Source organism: Vespula pensylvanica, chromosome 1 (genome assembly GCF_014466175.1).
Source record: "Vespula pensylvanica isolate Volc-1 chromosome 1, ASM1446617v1, whole genome shotgun sequence".
Classification (NCBI taxonomy): domain Eukaryota; kingdom Metazoa; phylum Arthropoda; class Insecta; order Hymenoptera; family Vespidae; genus Vespula; species Vespula pensylvanica.
The window spans coordinates 3,447,263-3,466,932 of record NC_057685.1 but is presented as its reverse complement, the minus strand read 5'-3'; the positions used below and the strand labels follow the sequence as shown (position 1 = coordinate 3,466,932).

Here is a 19,670-nt window from a genome sequence, read left to right as displayed (position 1 = left end):
AAATTCCTTTACTAAGTTTTCATATAACACGATAAATGTGATACGTTAGTCTATGTTTGCTTCGATCAATGGTCAGAGCATGGTACTTCATTTTCGTGGCATAATAAACAATCGTAGCAAGTGGGTTCGAGAAATAGACAGTGTATACTTATCGAATTTCCGTATCATTAAATTTTAGTTTTAATAAAAATATAAAGGAGTGATTAATTTTTAATATATATATATATATACACGCGTATACATATATATATCTATATATCCATATGGCTATATATATATAAAAATAGCGTACAAGATGAATCCATCGATTTTTTGTAATCCTTTTAAGTACTGTTATAAAATAGTACTTGTTATTTGCTTTGCTAGTACTTTCCATTGTTTACATACAATTGTGCAGACAATGTGATTGTTAAACTTTTTTGTTTCTTTTTAAATCATTTAAAAGTACTTCAATTTTGTTCACAAAGAAATGTGTTCGCTGATATATATAAAAATGTGTATTTTTAAGAATTTAAATATTACTAGCTAGTTCATATATATATATATATATATATATATATATTTATATATATACATACATATATATATTTATATATATATATACACACACACATTATATTACGATAATCATAATTTATAAATATATATATATATACACACACACACATATATATATGCACATATATCTCTCGGTATAACTCGAATTGATTAACATACGGAATTGTAATTCGTGCTTGTAAACTCGTGCTGTGAATTTAGAAATGGTTTTAAGTCGAAATGATAAAAGAAAAAGGAAGGAAGGTGATCTGGTTGATCTCATGGAGCCCGTTTCAGAATCGCCAAAAAGGTAAAATTAAAACATTCTTTTTTTTTTTTTCGAATAAAAAAAAATTTTTTGTTTAGATGTTGTATAATTGCTCCTCAAAAAAAAAAGAAAAAGAAAAGGTTTTTTTTATCTACTGCCAGTCTAATTTACATATGTTACATAGTATCGCGAATATAATATCGAATATATTTGCATTGCATTTATAATTAAACAGGTAGCAGTAATCAAGATACAAGTTCAAAAGTGTCTATATTTAAAATAGAATCATCCTACATTTCTATCGAACGACAGCATTGGCCGGCAAGTGTTAAAAATTTAAACTTTATTTTGTATAATTGATTTTGCATGTAGTTTCATACTTCAAAAACAATATACCATACGAAGTATTTTAGGATTATATATCGTACATGCATTATAGTAATAAAAAAGAATATTATGAATTTCTATTTATCATAGTAGATACATCATAACAAATCATTGTGTTTATAGTAAAATATTTTCTTGACCTATTTATTATATAATGAATTTTATAAAACATTATTTATTATTTGTACAGAATTTTAAATCTTCAACATCGTAAACTATATGAGAATATATAATAGTTAATAATCTTTTATTTCAGAGCTAAAGTTCATGCACAAAGGAAATTTGCACAAGGTGCCACAACAGTTTTTAATCTACCGCCCACACCTATAAAGGATAAAGAAAAAACTAAGCCTGCTGTTATAACAGAATTGATCACTCATAAACGCCCTAATACAGAAGACTTTCTAACATTTCTATGTTTTCGAGGTACTTTTACTATATTTTAGATATCTTTTTACTAAACAATATTCTTTACTAAATTCTGAATTATTAATATTCATTTATAAATTAGATATATTTTATATTTTTATTTAGGAACGTCACTTTTACCACCAAGTCTAAATTTTTTTAATATTGGAACCAAAAAGGAAAAACAAACTTCTAAATTTTCATCTAATGTAACAGGAAAGACTACATCTTCAACTACTGTAGTAACAGAACAAAAATCTGATTTATTAAATCAAAAAAATATTAATAAAGTAAAAACTCTTGTAACGGAAAAAAAAGATGTGCCTAATGAAATTCAGAAAAATGTTAACAAATTTAAAACTACAGCATGTACAGTTCAAGCACTGAAGAAAAAATATCAAGAACAACGTCTTGCAAAACAGAGGATTAAAAGAAAATTTAAAAGTTCTTGTATAATACGCACAAGATCGTGTTCAGAACGAGCTGTATTGAAACCAGGAAGTACACTGACTTCTAACAAATTTCTTACCAAATTTGAGAGTAAAAGACACAGCTTAAGAAGCAGCTCTCTCATAAATAAATCTAAGAAGGAATCTCCTAGAACCAAACCTGTTTTAGTAAAGCCAAAGAGGAAACTTCTCATAAAAGAGAGAAATAGTGATACATCTAATCAAGATTCAATGAATGATGAAGAAGAATTAGCTTTAGAGAAATCGATTTCACATATAAAACGTACAATGCAAAAACCAGTACAAAAAAGTATATGTACTAGGAGTAAAACAGAAATGCGAAGAGTAACTCGATCTCATAGCCAGCGAACATCTCCAAAAGATCTTTCGCGTAGACCTACGAGAAAGACTAAAGAAGCAGCAGCAGTGTATATGGAAATTCTTGGAAGAAAGTTAGTGAGTCCTGATTTAGATAATGACGATAATCTTTCTGTTGACAGTTTTCCAGAATTACCAAATGCTCGTAAAATAGCCCAAACAGAAAATGAAATTAAAGCTAAAATCAAACAGTCAACAAATAAATCTATTGGAAAAACGAAAGATACAAGATCCACTGCTCCTACTAGTATGACTAAACGCTCGGATAAAGATGTATCTAATAAAATTGCTCTTAAAAATAAAAGATTAGTAAAAGTGCAAAAATATTCTGAAACAGAAAGCGATGAAGAGTCAGAGAAGTCTCTTGAAACTAATAATGCAAGACCTATTACCAGACAAAGTTTAGGTAAATTAAATAAACCTATAAGTCGTAGTCTTAGATCTTCTTCTAAAAATTTAGTTACAAAATTAGAGTCTCAAAATAATACAAGCTCTAAAATAAAAAATCAAAATTTAGCGAAATCTAATAAAGATAAATTAGCACTAAAACGTAAACGTAATCAAAGTGCTAGTAAAGAATTAACAAATAAACCAAATGAATCTAATCAAAAAGATGTAAAAAAGAATAGTAATGAAGACAATTCTGGTTCGGATGAAGAAACATTAGGAATGATTTTGAATAAATTAAGAAAGAAAAAGACCTGTAGTAATGAAGATAAATTAAGTATTAGTACTTCTGAAAAAATTAAAGAAAGTAATGAATGTTGTACAAAGATGTGTGGTACTAAATTAGATTTATCTAAAATATCAGATGATGAGGAATCATTTCGTGGATTTACTAAAAAAGCAATTTCAACGGTGTTAAATTCATGTCATACACAGGCAAACACAAATCTCGTCAACGAAGAAGACGAAGGTAATTCATATACGCTTAAAATACAAAATGCATCGCATGATGAAAATTCATTGCTGGTACAAAAAAACAATGTTTCAAGAAACAGTACTTCTTCGCCAATTACAACTATACAAGAGCAGGAAACTGCATCAGATTTACCTACTTCAGTTCAATTACAGATACCAATGTTACAAAAGACAAAAGAAAATCAATGTAATCATGAAAATATGCAATCTAAAAATATTGTTGATATACCTTTGTCGACTTTGCACATGAGAAAAGAAAGAGTCAATATGTCTACTGAACAAATTGAAAAGTGGCTAAATGAAAGTTCACTAGCCAAGGAAGAAAGTAAATTAGAAATGGAAAATATTCCTAGTTTTAAATATAATGAACCTATTATTAATACAGAGAAATTAAAAACTGATGTTTCACATTTATCTATACCGACCAAAATTCAACATTTAGTAAGACCCGTTAACGTAACACTTTCCAAATTAGCTGATAAAGCAAGTTCAAAGGATCATTTATTACTACAGGAAAAACATACTTCTTCATTTTTATTGGACACTCAACTTATGGACCTTAAATATCAAAATATTCAAAATAATAAGATTAAATTAGATAATATTATGAAAGATGTCATTAAAGAAGATAATTCTAAATTACATAAAGCTCCATCTTTTGGAGGATATAGTGGGAAAGCTTCCAAATCAGATCTCACTTTAATAGAGTCTACTCTTAATAATTCTACAGAGAAAAAATCACAAGGAGAAAAAAAATCCATATTTCAAGCACGAAAAGGATTTTTACCTAAGATTAAAGAAAGAAAAGTTACGACTAATTCTAATGCATTTTCTCCTGAAAATGAGAGTAGTGTTTATGCATTTGAAAGTGATACTGAAGTACCTGTTAATACACCTTTCAGAAGAAAATTCCGTGATTGTTCTAAATCATCTATGGATATGACTATATCAGAGCAAAAAATGTATGAAACAACAGAGGAAATTACAAAGAATCATCTTAATGTATTAAAAGATCAAGATGAAGTTGTTAGTCCTAGTATAATTGCTACCACCAACACTGTCACTACTAATATTGTTAGTACTACAACAAATAGTACTCCTACATGTAGTACTACTACTACCTCATGTAGTACTACTACTGCCTCATGTAGTACTACTACTGCCTCATGTAGTACTACAGTCACAGGTACTACGATGGAACTTGAAAATAATGAAATAAAAAATCCACCAAATTCATCATTAAACATAAACAAACTTGAACTGCCTCAAAATTTTGCAAATTTGACTAATGTACAAGTTCTATCTCTCGATAAATTGACCACTTCTTGGAGTGAAGTAAATTGTAGTACTTCAATAGCCGTTCAAGTTAATTTTGATGACTGTATGCAAACACAAGAGCAAGAAGAAACAAATGTGACTCAACAGAAAAGCATGGAGACATCTACTCAGACTGACATTAGTAATATGAACGGTGACAATGATGGTCAGTTGTTTTACATTCCATTGCAAGCAGTTACAAGAGCTGGTCCCAACTTGATTCCAAGTCAGCAATTAATACAAGGTGTCGCTGTTAAATTAGGTACAGAAGGACCAACTGGACCTAATCAAAGAGTTCTTCTACGTGCAAAATTAGTTACTAAACCACCTCTATCGATCGCTCGTTGTCCTCCTGTAGGAACGGTACAACCAACAACTCGTGCAACACAAAATTCCACCACATTAACAACAGAAGGTCCAACTCAATCTACGTCATCGACTGAATCAAATACCGCATCAAACGTTGCATCAAACGTTGCATCAAACATTACATCAAATACTACTAATTTAATAATGGCTCCAACTGTTGTTACCTCTGAATTTTCTATACCTTCGCCAACAAAATCGCAAGATGTAGTATCAGGGACAAATAAACAAAATAATACAACAAAGTTGAACAATAGTACAGAAAAAATCGTGAAATTGCCAAAAAGTCAGAGAGAAAGAAAATCATCTGTAGACTCTACTAAAATAGGCAGGAGGTAAAATAATATATTAACCATTTTATTTTGATTATTTTATATTATATGATCCATGTTCTTATAAGTATTAATAATCTTTAGATCTCAAGCAAAATCACGACAAAGGGGATCTGATATTTCTTCCATAACTAACAGTACACTTTCAAGTGGAAAAATTTCAAGTAGCGATGCATGTCTAGTAGAAGCACCAACGTTTCATCCATCAGAAAAAGATTTTCAGGATCCCTTGGAATATATTGATAAAATTAGACCTGCTGTTGAAAAGTTTGGAATTTGCAGAGTTATTCCACCTCCTAATTTTAAGGTAATCTCAATACTAACTGTGTATACAATTTATTATATATTTATTAAATATAAATGAAAATAAGGGTGTTGTTATAAATAATATAATAATTGAATTAAAATATTTATTATTGTAGCCAGAATGTAAAGTAGCCGACGATATGCGATTTACTGCATACAATCAATATGTACATCGCATGCTACATAGATGGGGTCCTAATGTGAAGGAAATGATGGCTATAAGAAAGTATTTAGCAACACAAAGCATAACGCTTACTCGTTCACCATGGGTAAAAAATATTTTTTATTTACTTTACGTTAAAAAAGAAAAAGTTTCACCCATATATACATATTTTCCTACTTTTATTCAGATTGGTGGTATGGAAGTTGATTTGCCACATCTATATCAAACAGTTCAAAGTTTAGGTGGTTTGAAAGAAGTTATTGAAAAGAAAAAATGGCAAAAGGTAGCAGATGGAATGAAAATACCGAAATCTGCACAAGATCGTGTCACTAAATTAGATGATGTTTATTGTAAATATTTATTGCCATATGATACATTGTCACCAGGTATAATTATAATATATTATCATTTTTATATATTATTCTATTTAAATATGCACATTATAAATTATTGTTTTCACAGAGGAACGAAGTAAATTATTCGATGAAGTTGAAGCTGAATGGTTAAAAAGAGAAAATAAAACATTGCAAATGCAAGATACATCTGCAACTGATAATGAAGATGAAGAAGATGATGACACCTCAGATGAAATTGAGGAGTGCATCGTGAAAGTACGATCGAAGTAGATAATTATATTGTTTTAATTGTTTAATTATCTAAATGACAAAGTATATGGCAAAGTTGCAATATGAGATCACAATATATTAAGATTTTGTTATAAAAATTATTTGATTTTTTTTATTACTTTTATTTTCATACACTAAATCTCTAATTATCAGTTAAGTAAAATGTTATTTATATTTCTTGTGTTATTTATTTTTATAATAATAATATCACAAAGTGATATAAATTATATATATATATATATATATAACGTTGCTTTTATTATATTTTAAATATATATTAAAGGGCAGGAATATGCCTCTGAATGCCTACTACCGAATTGCACGAAATACTCAACGCATGTGGTTCGGGGAAAACCAACGTTCTAGAAACGAGTCTGAAGGAGCATCTGCGAATGAAGTTGAATCTGCATTTTGGAAACATGTAACAGAAAGAAAGCGTCACGTCTGCGTGCATGCAGCAAGCATTGATTCAAGCGGTCGTGGTTTTGGCTTTTCTGTTGCCAAAAATAGTCCATTTGCAAAACATCCATGGAATCTCAAAGTTCTTACCAACAATGCAGGATCGGTATTAAGAGCTTTAGGACCATTAATGGGTAGGGAATGAAACTATTATTTAATATATATGCTTATAATTATTTTGATACAATATATATGTGTGTGTGTGTACATATATAATTTTATTTTTTAGGTGTAACTGTACCAACGTTACACGTTGGTATGTTATTTACTGCTTGTTGCTGGTATCGCGATCCTCATGGCCTTCCATGGATCGAGTATTTGCATACAGGTGCTAAAAAAATATGGTATGGTATACCAGACGAACACAATAATAATTTCAAGGAAGCTTTAACAAAAATGTTACCACAATATTGTAAAAACAAAACGATATGGTTACCTTCCGACACTGCTATGGTACCACCAGAATTATTAGTTAGCAATGGTGTATCTTTGTGTCAGACAGTTCAAGAGCCTGGACAATTTATTATTGTATTTCCAAAAGCATTTACATCCAGTATATGTACAGGATATGTGGTATCAGAAAGTGTTTACTTTGCACAACCCTCTTGGTTAGAAACTGCGGAACAAGTATTCAAAGTATGCATTAGAATACATCTGTATGTGTGTGTGTGTGTCTTGTTAATAATTTGTGATATTTATATACTAATGCAATTTATTCCAGGATATACAGGACAGTTGCGAGCCCTCAATTTTTTCATTTGAAAGATTATTATTTAATATTATTAATGATTCACGATCTAATATAGATATATTGAAACAAGTAAGAATTATAGTTTTTATATAATATGCATTCTTTACAAATGTATATATTTTTTAAATAAATTTCGCACTTTAGATTTTACCAAGTGTTATAAAGATTCGTGAAAAAGAAATTGATCATCGCAAGCAATTAAAATGTTTGGGTCTCACCAATAAAGAAAGATTACCCTTACCTGGTAGTGGTAAACGTGGAAAAGGGAGAAAGGTGAAAGAAGATGATGGAGATTTCGAATGTGAAACTTGTAGAGCAAATTTATTTGTATCCTTGGTAAATAATTCACAAGATGATAGTGTTTATTGTTTAGTACACGCGTTACAATTGCTTACCAAAAATAAATCAATTTTAAAAAGCTGTACATTAATGTACACATATAGTGAGGTAAATATATATTATATTTTTTAACCAGTTCAATTTTTATTTATATATAATTAATATTGTAAATATTATTTCTCTCTTTCTATATTTAGATCGAGTTGGATGAGTTAATTCATAAATTGGAGGATAAAATTGAAGCCAAATCTAAGAAAACTAATCAAATTAAACAAAGTAAATAAAACATTAATCTTGCTTATTTAATTATTGAAAGCATGTAGGATAATTACTTATCAATCTCTGTTGAAATAACAATCTTGTTGTTCGACAAGGAAATGTTCGACAATAGAATAGTCTATATAAAATATGTTAAAAAAATAATTTATGTCAAAGTACAGTTAGAAGATTCAGGAGGAAGAGGTACAAGAAAAATACAACAGTATGATTATTAGTTGACATTGATAAGTATTAAAATAAGTTTCATTCTTAGTATACTCTGTTTATTAGAGTTCTATATATTTAATGCTTTAGGCATCAGTCCATGTCTGTGTACATTAATCTTCTGCTTCAATGTTTATAATAATTATCAAAATCTCTGTTACCCCCTGCAGGGTCTTTGTACTGCAAATTATAAATAAAGTATGTCCTTATTCCTACTGTGTACAAAAATATTTGTTTTTGTTAAATTGTATTTCTATTATTCATTGTATTACTACCTCATTTCAAATTTTATTTTCATTGAAGAAAAAAAATTCAAATAGTGTAAATTTTAAGAAATGTGAAGATTCTTTGAATATATATAATATTTAGTCATATATATATATATATAACTCTTAAATTTATTTTTTATGAAAAAAATAATTGTGCATAAAGCTTTTATCTTATATACCGTGTATATTAAAAATAACGTTACAATACATATATTTGTTATTATACAAGTTTCTTTAATACTAATATATTAGTATTAAAATTCGATTCAATATGATAAACTTTAAATATTATTATAAAAAATTAAAGGCTAAATTTGTTGAAATAGAGCACTTATTTCAACAAATGCCTTATTTGAAGCAGCCTATATTTTACTTTATTAAGTGAGCATTAAATATAAGTGCTCATAATGATAAACAAATAGCTTATAAAAAAAATAATATATTTTAATAAACTTCATCAAAATAGATTTTAACTGTATTCTTTTATATAAATATGCAATGTTTTCTTTTGTATAATTCCATATGAGATACTTTTAACCGATAATAGATAGAATTAATAGAGAAGAAAACATTTCATTTGTAATTGTTAAACATTTTGCTGTACCTTGGAAAAAACTTAATATTATTTACATTTTATCTTCCAGATCCTGAAGATTCTACACACTCATATACACGTAAGATAAAAAGATAAAATTAATGGGATTTCGTATTAGATATAAATAATATTATACATTGAAATTCCAAGTAAAAATTTCAAGTCTTTGTTTTTGATAATCTTTGATTCATCTTCGATAACGTCCGAGATAAGCTTTGCAATTTGGACAGGTATGATGTACGTCCATACATTCGTCAATACAGCAAGGAATTAAACAGCAACCAAACCAACAACTGGAAAAAATATTCAGTCATATATGATTTATTTTATTTTCCTTGTAGATCAAATAACATTTTAAATATACATACCCAAGTAAAGCTATTACAACTCCAGAAATATAAGCAATCATGCCAGGTTCTGTTTTCGTTGTAGATTCGATTTCAGCTTGACAATGTGGACAAATTGTATGAGTTGGTCCCGGTCCCATAGGAACAATAGTAGTTACAATAGTTGGTCCTTGTGCATCTGTATTGACAAAATTATTTGTTATGATGCATTTATATTAAAAAATATATAATATGGAATTAAATGATTATATTCAAACTCACAGATGTCAGCAGATGTAAATGGACTAGCAGGTGGAACACCTCCTACAGTTTGACTATAAGATGGAGGTGCGTATGGTGGAGGTTCGTACGGTGGTGGTGGAGTATTTTTGTTCATTTTGTACTAGATTAACTATATATAATTTATATTACTATATGTGATATATATTAATTATATATATATATATATATATATATATATAAAAGAAAATATTAAGACAATATCAAAAATGTACGAAAATTTATTTTCATAAAAAAAGGAAATAATTTTAGATCTATTTAGAGACAAAAAGAAAATATTTATATTTTAATTTAATTATATTTTACATTCTATTTTGATTCAATTAATATAAAAAAGCTAAATATCATAGGCATGGAACATATGTCATTTTATGTTGTTTTTGATATTCTCAGTTACATAATGCTAAAACTAGATATGATAACATTGTATAGACATTACATTAAGTTTAAATTTTTTAATCAGTTTCTATGAAATTTGTATAAATCAAGGTTTTTAAAAACACGAATTATTATAAGCAGCAAATAGAAAGGAAAAAAATTGCATATTATTAATTTCGATTATTTCGTAATTTCTTTAATAATATGACAATCTTTTTTAAATAAAATTCGTAATATATATTCGAACAAGAGTGGACATGTAAAAATCGTCATTTTTTAATCGAAATTACAATAAGGAAGATAATAAAATATTATTAACAAGTGTCAACGCCCAAAATTTCATACACCGACATAAATCACATTAACATGTGTAGTTACCACACTTGTGTAATAACAAGCATATGAGTAATCAGTTATTTTTAGAAGAAGTATTACCGCTAATTTTTTCAAACTTCTACACTATACGTAATTACAAGTACTTATTAAATTCTTTTTCTGCATATTATAAAATCTTAATAATAACAAACTATGTGATTAAATATTCAATGAAATTTCATTCACATTTATACATTTCAAAGTTCTCAAAAATTTATTCTAGGTCGATCTATTTGCAAATATTAACATACATCGAATCATACGAATAAATAATATAAATCTATTACTTATCAAAAATCTAGATAATTATTAAATTAACAGTTAAAATATAATAAAGAAGAAAATATTTATATTTTTGATTAATCATCATCCTATCATATTTCATAAACAATAAATATGGTTCACTACTGTTAAAGGAAGATGAAAGAATATTTAACGATAATACAATTAGATACTCCACTTACTTCAAAAATTATTTTTCAATCACGTACACGATAGTCGAAAATATTTTATACACGTCCAACTTATAAGCCACTTTATACAATAAACATAAAAAAGGGAACGCCAATTTACGGTAATTGATAGTGGCGCCATCTTGGTTCATAATATTTTTCAGAACTACTTTCATTTTCGAAGGTTTTTTATTTAAACAACTGGTAATTCTTTAGATTTGTTGTCTTGCTAACACGAGTAAATATTGTTTAATTTATGTTAAAATTAAGTTAAAAATGTTTATTGTTTTAAATAATAAAAAATAGTAAATTATAATTTCAATCAACGTGCACCAATGAAAATTATTTCACTGTAGTTAGCAATGCTATGTTGAAATGCACAGTAATATGATATCGGTAAATCGATAAATCTTTGATTAACTATTCTGTAGACACGTTACGAATCATTAATGCACTACTTTATAGTCGCGCTAGGAATTGTTGATAAACTACTCTATAGCACGTAAATTATAGACGAACTATTTCATAGACACTGTTTTATCCTTTACATTGAATATTCTTTTTCATTCTTATTAATATATTATATAATTTGATACTATGTCTCTTTCTCTTTTTATTACATGTATATATTCACTGTAAATTATAAAAATTTAGCGATTTATTGTTAAATAATGTTTCAATTATCGTAAATGGCTCGAAGTCCCGTTTTTCTTGAATATATGATTATACCTTTGAATATGTCTTTTTATGTATGAATAAAATTTTCAGTATTTTTGATATTTAACATATTGATTTTCTAAGTTTTATAAAATTCTGACTTTCCTATCTTCCTTCATATTTAATTTCATGTAGAATTTTAATCATTTTATTGTACGTAAAATAAAAAATTGTATGATAGAATAAATATTATTAAGTATAACATTTTTGACATCATATAAATATAGACAGAAAATTTTGTATGTGTTATCGTCTTGTTGATTTTATTTATATTAAAAAATGATATACAGTACGGTTTTTGTGAAACAACATAATCTTATATTTCTGACGACACTTTTGTGACTAATAAAATTTTTGAAGTTCTACGTATATACTGCATGTGTCCTACAAGCTCCTTTGACAAAGCACAACTTCACAAATTAAACTAGAAATTCATTTGTAGAATAAATTTTACTCATGCACATTTCCACCTCGCAGTTTTGGAAGCGAATTTTGAAACGGTAACTCTACATAACGATTACAATATAATTTCTCTAACGTAAGAAGAAATAAGATATCCTATTAACCTCAAAACTTTTTTTTGATGTTTCATAAAATCTAATTTTATACTTAATTGAATGTCTTGTATGACCTTCGTTTTGTTGTAATATATTAAGCTATTTTCCTTGTTATGTAATGTTTCTATATATACAATTAAGTATTATATAAAATTGATCATACACATGAAATATATAATTACAACTCTCTTCAAAATATTCTTTTTTGTTCTTTTTTTAATGCATGTGTAATAAAATTCTAGGTGTAATGGATTGAAACTAGTAAATCTTCAAACATATTTAAAACCGTATAGAATAAATTTATTTATCGCAAGAAATAGAACACAAATCACAATTTTACAGGAAGATAAACTTTTAGAAATAGAAATGCTACATCCCAAAGTAGACAATTTATGCTGGTTGCACAAAGTTGCACCAGGATTTCCTATAAATGGTTCAAAGGTAAAATTGATAATAATATATACGTATATCTGGATCGATATAAATCTTACTTTGTATATTGGTGTTATATTACAGATTACAATAATTCATGAACCTGTTCATTTTTATGGTACATTATTAAAAATGTGTAAATTTGCTAAAAAGAGAATCACATTTGCATCCTTATATTTGGGAACTGGAAAGTTAGAATCTGAATTGGTAAATAATAGAATCATTTATTATTTGTATTATATAATCTCATAAACCAAGTGTAAAATTTATAATTGTTTATAGGTACAAACAATAGAGCATGCTATTCTTTCAAGCAATGGAAATATTAAAGCAAGATTTTTGTTAGATTACATGAGAGGTTCTAGAGGTACACAGAATTCACGTAAAATGTTAGAACCATTGCTCAAAGGAAAATATGCTCATTGCTCTGAAGTTTTTCTATATCATACACCTAAACTTCGTGGACTTTTAAAAGTTATTATGCCGGATCGTTATAATGAAGTTATAGGTTTACAACATATGAAATTGTATATGATAGATGATACTTTGATAATAAGTGGGTATGTATGTATGTGCATTAGTAATCATTTTATAGTAAGATAATATTAATGAATTTTATATTTTTATAGTGCAAATTTAAGTAACGATTATTTCACGAATCGGCAGGACCGATATTTTATAATAGAAGATGCTAAGGAACTCTGTGATTTCTATGATGACTTAGTTAAAAGGGTGGGAGAATTTAGTTTTGTTTTACAATCAGATGGTAGTACAAAGTTAAACTCTACATTAAGTTCTCATCCATGTGAAGGACCAAAGCAAGAATTTTCTGAGGAAGCTGCACACAGAATAAAAACGCTTTTCCAAAATGAAATTCAAAAACGTATTGAGCTTAACAAACAAAGTAATTAGTTTTTATATTTAAAAATTTGATCATTCTATATTCAAATTAATAGTTATTTTATTTGTTAGAAGAGGCTTCAGATGTAGATACTTGGATTTTTCCATTAGTACAAATGGGTCAACTTAATATATTACATGATAGTGAAGTGACATTGAAGTTGTTACAATCAGCTTCATTGGGAGCAAGACTTAAATTAGCAACTGGATATTTTAATTTAACTTCAGATTATATCAGTGCTGTACTTAAACAATGTCAAGCTACGTGTGATCTTCTAACAGCACATCCTACTGCTAATGGATTTTTTAGTACGTTAATTATACATACTACATTTATCTAAAAACTTCTTCATTCAAATAATAGTAGATCTTGTATGATACTAATCTTAATCTGTAGGTGCGAAAGGTATTGCAAGTAGTATTCCAGCAGTATACACAAAAATAGAAGAATTATTTTATAAAACGTGTGAAAGATTAGGTCAACAAGAAAGAGTAACATTATGGGAATTCATTAAACCAGGATGGACATATCATGCTAAGGGCCTTTGGTATTTTTTACCAGGTCAACAAAGACCTTGTCTGACTCTTGTTGGATCACCTAATTTTGGTATGTCATAATAAAACTAAAGAAAAACGCAAAGAAATAATATTTTACGGCCCGTAATATATTAGGTTACAGATCAGTAAACAGAGATTTGGAAACACAAATTGCAATTGTAACTAAAAATGAAAAATTACAAATGGCTTTGCAAGAAGAACAGGAACGTTTGTTTACGTGTGCTAAACCAGTTACAAAAAGAACATTTTCTCAAGAAGACCGAATACCTCCAGCTTGGATACGCACAACAGTTGTGTTATTTCGATATTTTTTTTAGTACAATACCAACGTCTTCAATGGTTTCATTCAATGACCAATACCTCAAAACTTATTTAATTATTATAAACATTATATTATATTAATATATACAAATAGAGTATTATTGGCGAACGATAGCTTAAGTTAATAAGGATCATTCTATAGCTTGGTTAAAATATTCGCGTTAGCACACGTATAATAAGACTGTAAATAAAAATAATTCTGTAACACATAGAGTACATAGTGTATATTACGGTACATATTTCATTAATACAGACAAACCTATCAGACAGAAATAAATTATGTTATAATGTTAATATCATATCTTCTCTAACTCATTTATTACATGTCATGTAAAAATTGTTGATTGTTTTAATAAGATATATTTTGCTTTTGCAAATGATAAATTAATTATCGTGGACATAGGTTAAATAAATAAAAAAATTCTCTGATGTATACAAATTGGTAGAATAATTATTTCCTTGTCTACATGCTATTCTGTATGGGATGTGGTAATATTTTATGTTACTATGGTTCCGACGTTTTATGCGGATTATTGAAATTACAGAATTCATTCCAATTACAATACAGAAAGAATATGATAGGAATTGTCCATAACCGTATAGGACAGTCATTTTTAACTATTTATAGAGTCACAATCAATATGACTCTATTATAGTAACCACGGTGACACTTTGCACAATTAGTTGATTCAACTGACTTTGCTTCAGAGATTTCCAAGACCAGCAAGCAGAAGAAAAATTTGATGCTTTTATTATTTATTTATCATCAATGACAAACGTTTCTTCCTTTACGAAAAATTCTACAACTTCTTCTTCTACGTTCTTAGAATCAGAATCTAATTCATCTGTATCGATATCTGAAAAATATATGGAGTACATTACATGCTAGATTTCAAAGTTATTAGTTTTTAATAATAACATTTGTGACAATTATACTCACTGTTACGTAATTCAAGGCGACGTTTCTTTTGATTATTATACTCTTCTATTCTCTTGGTGCGATATTCTTCAAAGGCTTTCATTGCTGCACAGCGTTTCTCAATAAGTTCCTATAATAAAGTATAGTTTTAAAATAATGATACACACACACGTATATTTGGCAATTAATACATTTTAAAAGTTTACATACTTTGGAAGCACGTGTTAATCTCATACGATCTTTGCTTTCAAATTGAGCCGAATACTTCTTCAAATTCTTTTTAATTTCTTTAATTTGTTCAGCGGTCAGGAGAGTCGGTGGTCTAGGACGCCACAATAACTGATTGAATGCATTTAAGTTAACTCTTTTCAAAATACGACCTTGGAATGTCCATATCCAATAACCATTATCGACAGTAGTTTTCCAGCTAGAAACAGCTGTTACAACATATCTAAAAGGCAGGAAAATATTAATTATAAAATATATTAGAAGAGAAAAAAAGAATAAAATTTAACAAACCTTCCAGTTGGATCCCATTCGACGTCTGAAGTTTGATAATGATCAGTTGAATTCATAATAGTAAAATCATTAGTATCGATAAATTCAAGAGCACCAGCCATTGTTGTTAGACCAGCCAATACAACAAATTGACCAGATGGTGACCAGAATAAATGATTACATGCCTTCTTTTCCAATTTCTCTGTTAAATAAATTCGAGTTTTAAAAATAACTTTTCAAATAGAAGGAAAACAAGATTTAATAAGTAAATTTGTCAACTTACTGAGAAGAGCAGGTTGATGACCACATCTAACTTCGTAGAAGCTTACGTTTACACTTGGAATTTCTCCATGAATTATAGCAAATTTGTTGCCAATTGGTTCCCATGCAAAAGCATGGATTGGTTCTTTTATTTCTACACTGTCAACAGGGATCTGTTTCTCTCTCATATGAAATATTTCAAAGTTATATGACATTCCCTACAATCAAAAATACAGTATTAGAAAATAGTTTGTCTTTTAATAATTCATTTAAATGTATGTACATTTTCAAATGTTTTATCGAGCTTACTGTATATTTTTGTTCTGTTTTTTCTTTACGTTTAGCGAAACGATCTACTTTTACACATAAGTAATCTCCAGATTTCTGCCAATATATCTTACAATCGGCAACATTGAACAAATTCTTGTTTCGTATCTCGTTGCGACTATAACCATATATTAATTAATTTGTATATAAGAAAAAATAATTTAAAAAAAAAAAAAAAATACAAATATTAAATTATTTACTTTGGAATCTCCAGCAGGGTGACTCTTGCAGGAACATCTTTATCTTCTGGTACCCAGTAAGCAAGAACATTATCTGTAGGAGACCAACTGAAGTCTCGAATACCGGGGATTTTAATACTTTTCTTATCCAGTAGTCTGAATGACTATAAAACAAGCATAAATTTATTTTAATTTTATAACTATTCCTATTTACATTTGCAAAAGTAAAATAAATCTTATTAAAATAATCAACAACTTTTATGACATATGTAACAAATGAATTAGAGAAAATATAATTTACACGCATACACATATTATGTAGGAAAAACTTACTGGTGTTTCATAAACACTTAAAACATCTATACCCATCCAAGCTAAATACTGGTCATCATGGGACCAACGGAATATAGGCCATACTGAAGATCCTTCTGGATAGAAAGAACGTTTCTCTTGACCAGATAGAATATCCCATACAGCCAAGCGTTTTTGATCTGAACCTAGATCAGTTCGTGGTGTATATGTTACAAGATAACGTTCGCAAGGTGAGAAATCAATACATTCAACGCCTCTTTGACTGAATTTCACTTGTTGGACAAATTGAGGACCACCCCATAATGCAACACCTAATTTATGAAAGGTTGCCAAGTATGTACCCAAAGGTGACCATTTAACATATGTCTCTGTCCAACGCTGTTAGTAAAAAATATTTGTAAACGTCATTGTGAATGATTTGCTAATAAATTATATATAATCCATAACTGAACTTACAGGTCGATCTTCTAACAATGTAGGTTCAGGAGCAGAGTTTTGCCAAATTTGTACAGATACAGCAGGACCATTTCCATATAATACACAAAACTGATCATAAGCATCTGGTTCTAATAAATAATAATGCAAATCGCTAGCTGCTTTAAATGGTTGAGGTTTCGGTGGTTCCCAATCAGTAGGAATCTCTTCATACTTTTTGAAGTCAGTAAATAGATTTACTTTTAAAGTATGCTGCTTATCAATTTTATGATTATTTGCAGACTTTGCTGCTGCTAACGCATTCATTGGACTACTGTATTCCAAAAAGATATACCTATTTTACAGTGACAAAAAAGATGAAAAGATAAAATTATTATTCTTATAATGGATCTTAATTCATATAGAGACACAACTAACCCTTTGGTATATCCATTTTCATTTTTGGGATAGTATTGATTAACTATTGTGCCAAACTTCCCAAGGACCTTACTGATGAATGATTGCAATTTTTCTAATCTTTCTGGTTCCACTTGAGGTACGCCGTCAATTACGACTACAGATTCAACACCATCCGTCTCCGAAGGTTTTTGTTTTAAAATGTCACCAAGTAATTCTGATATAAAAATGTAAACAAAGAAAGATCAGAAATAGTATAAGATATTTTCAAAGCAGGCAATTATTACATAAGGAAAAGTTTTATAAATTTACTTTTTTTTTTTCTTTACTTATATATAGACAAATCAGAGTTTGATTTTTGGAGGTTATATCGCATGTGCCACATTTCCGAATTGTACGCGACCATGCCTTCTTTCAACGTAGGGTAACAATTGTTGAATGTCATTTCGAATAAAACGTGCTTACCTTCGTCGGTAATATCATCAACAAAACCTTCTGGATCACTGAAGTTTGGTTCTTCATCGTCATTCAAAATATCATCGTTATTTTTGACAGCATCTTCATTTTGAGGCGTTTTATCCACCAACGTTTTCTTCGCCATCTTAGAAACCTCTTTTGGTGTACCGGGTTAAAGTGGCAGCGAGCCACGATTACACCGCCTGTACAGGGAAACGTTCGAAAAAGAATACCGTGTTGCCAACTGTTACACTTGTCTTTCATTTATACCTCCATTTTACATACGAGTCACGTTAACATTCATTGGTTGTATTTTCTTGACCATTGGAATATCCTTCAATCAGTGATGAGCTTTAAATTTTATGAATCGGTAAACTCCAATTGAAATCATGCAATATCTTATCCAATGATAGATGTTGTAGTATTCATTAATTATTTAAATCAAATAATCGTGTTAATTCAACAATTTAAATTATCATAAAATAGAATAGAATCGTCGAAAATATTCATCACTTGAAAAATACTGCGAAATTTGATTCGATTTCATTTTATCATCAATGATAACTGAACAAGCATATCGAGTTACATTACTTTTAGATTTACATTATCAAAGTCATTGATACGCGCCAAATTCAATATACTTCATAAAGAATATGTCGTAAATTTGTTTAACTATATTATTTTTATATAATTGTCCTATATTATCTCTTTTTACATGCATATATTTTTATATTTTTCATTCATTTATATAGTGAACATTTATATACATAAATGTTATAATCATGTCTGGGGGTAAGTAAAATATACATGTTACCGTTAATATTCATTTTGCAATAATATTCAAGAAAATGTTTGGTTATATCTTGATGAAACTGTTTAGTTTTACGTCGAAACAGAAGCTCTATAACGCGATTAGGAAGACCTAGCATACTATTTAGAACATTGAAAGGCGGTATCAAGGTACGATGTATATTTCGAAACAATTTGTTCACTTTTCTAATGCATTCTATCCAATGTTCAACTTTATCAATGAAATGTATAATCCTTATTTCAATATTTTAGATTCCAAGATATCAAAATACATACCGATTAGAATCTTTCTTTCCTGTAAAAGTAGAAGTAGTCGATAAAATATTGCAGGACGTAATGTCTTCCACCTTGCAAGATATAAGATATAATCCTATAATATGTCTTGAGATTTGTAAAGATATGTCACA

General features: G+C 28.4%; 5 protein-coding genes across 8 annotated transcripts in view; 3 read left to right on the top strand and 2 right to left on the bottom strand.

Moving 5' to 3' along the window:
• The first annotated feature begins 80 nt into the window (after positions 1 to 80).
• LOC122636309 (serine-rich adhesin for platelets) lies at positions 81 to 10,146 on the top strand. 2 transcript variants are annotated; one of them, XM_043827404.1, is made up of 14 exons: positions 81 to 199; positions 760 to 847; positions 1,449 to 1,618; positions 1,727 to 5,366; positions 5,448 to 5,670; positions 5,786 to 5,938; positions 6,020 to 6,218; positions 6,295 to 6,443; positions 6,742 to 7,051; positions 7,147 to 7,553; positions 7,639 to 7,737; positions 7,813 to 8,115; positions 8,205 to 8,283; positions 9,404 to 10,146. In XM_043827404.1, the coding sequence occupies exons 2-14, from the start codon at positions 762 to 764 to the stop codon at positions 9,448 to 9,450; spliced, it is 5,865 nt and encodes a 1,954-aa protein (XP_043683339.1). In that variant the 5' UTR covers positions 81 to 199; positions 760 to 761; the 3' UTR covers positions 9,451 to 10,146. The 2 variants fall into 2 exon arrangements, with proteins under 2 accessions (XP_043683339.1, XP_043683330.1); XM_043827395.1 differs by lacking the exon at positions 81 to 199 and having other exon boundaries at positions 627 to 847.
• LOC122636343 (LITAF domain-containing protein) lies at positions 9,080 to 10,092 on the bottom strand. Its single transcript, XM_043827478.1, has 3 exons — positions 9,963 to 10,092; positions 9,723 to 9,879; positions 9,080 to 9,647 (listed from the first exon to the last, which is right to left on the bottom strand). The coding sequence occupies exons 1-3, from the start codon at positions 10,075 to 10,077 to the stop codon at positions 9,542 to 9,544; spliced, it is 378 nt and encodes a 125-aa protein (XP_043683413.1). The 5' UTR covers positions 10,078 to 10,092; the 3' UTR covers positions 9,080 to 9,541.
• A 1,959-nt stretch (positions 10,147 to 12,105) lies between the features above and the next one.
• On the top strand, positions 12,106 to 14,964 carry LOC122636323 (CDP-diacylglycerol--glycerol-3-phosphate 3-phosphatidyltransferase, mitochondrial). The gene is made up of 8 exons (XM_043827430.1): positions 12,106 to 12,402; positions 12,702 to 12,900; positions 12,976 to 13,098; positions 13,174 to 13,451; positions 13,521 to 13,795; positions 13,864 to 14,100; positions 14,189 to 14,398; positions 14,464 to 14,964. The coding sequence occupies exons 1-8, from the start codon at positions 12,359 to 12,361 to the stop codon at positions 14,664 to 14,666; spliced, it is 1,569 nt and encodes a 522-aa protein (XP_043683365.1). The 5' UTR covers positions 12,106 to 12,358; the 3' UTR covers positions 14,667 to 14,964.
• A 132-nt stretch (positions 14,965 to 15,096) lies between these two features.
• On the bottom strand, positions 15,097 to 18,665 carry LOC122636318 (eukaryotic translation initiation factor 3 subunit B). Its single transcript, XM_043827417.1, has 11 exons — positions 18,463 to 18,665; positions 18,019 to 18,214; positions 17,623 to 17,935; positions 17,188 to 17,544; positions 16,876 to 17,018; positions 16,658 to 16,793; positions 16,371 to 16,566; positions 16,109 to 16,289; positions 15,800 to 16,040; positions 15,611 to 15,719; positions 15,097 to 15,527 (listed from the first exon to the last, which is right to left on the bottom strand). Exons 1-11 carry the CDS (start codon positions 18,596 to 18,598, stop codon positions 15,427 to 15,429), a joined length of 2,109 nt encoding a protein of 702 aa, XP_043683352.1. The 5' UTR covers positions 18,599 to 18,665; the 3' UTR covers positions 15,097 to 15,426.
• A 254-nt stretch (positions 18,666 to 18,919) lies between these two features.
• The window catches only part of LOC122636338 (dynein light chain Tctex-type 5-like), a 1,118-nt gene continuing 367 nt past the window's right edge, over positions 18,920 to 19,670 (top strand). Inside the window, exons 1-3 of one of the 3 annotated variants that reach the window (XM_043827456.1) lie at positions 18,920 to 19,245; positions 19,334 to 19,413; positions 19,516 to 19,670. The exon at positions 19,516 to 19,670 is cut by the window's right edge and continues 39 nt beyond it. In XM_043827456.1, the coding sequence (XP_043683391.1) occupies positions 19,236 to 19,245; positions 19,334 to 19,413; positions 19,516 to 19,670 (245 nt within the window). In that variant the 5' untranslated portion in view covers positions 18,920 to 19,235. Of the gene's footprint in view, positions 19,246 to 19,279; positions 19,414 to 19,515 lie in introns of those variants that run through there. The other 2 variants (XR_006328916.1, XR_006328915.1) reach the window with 2 other exon arrangements.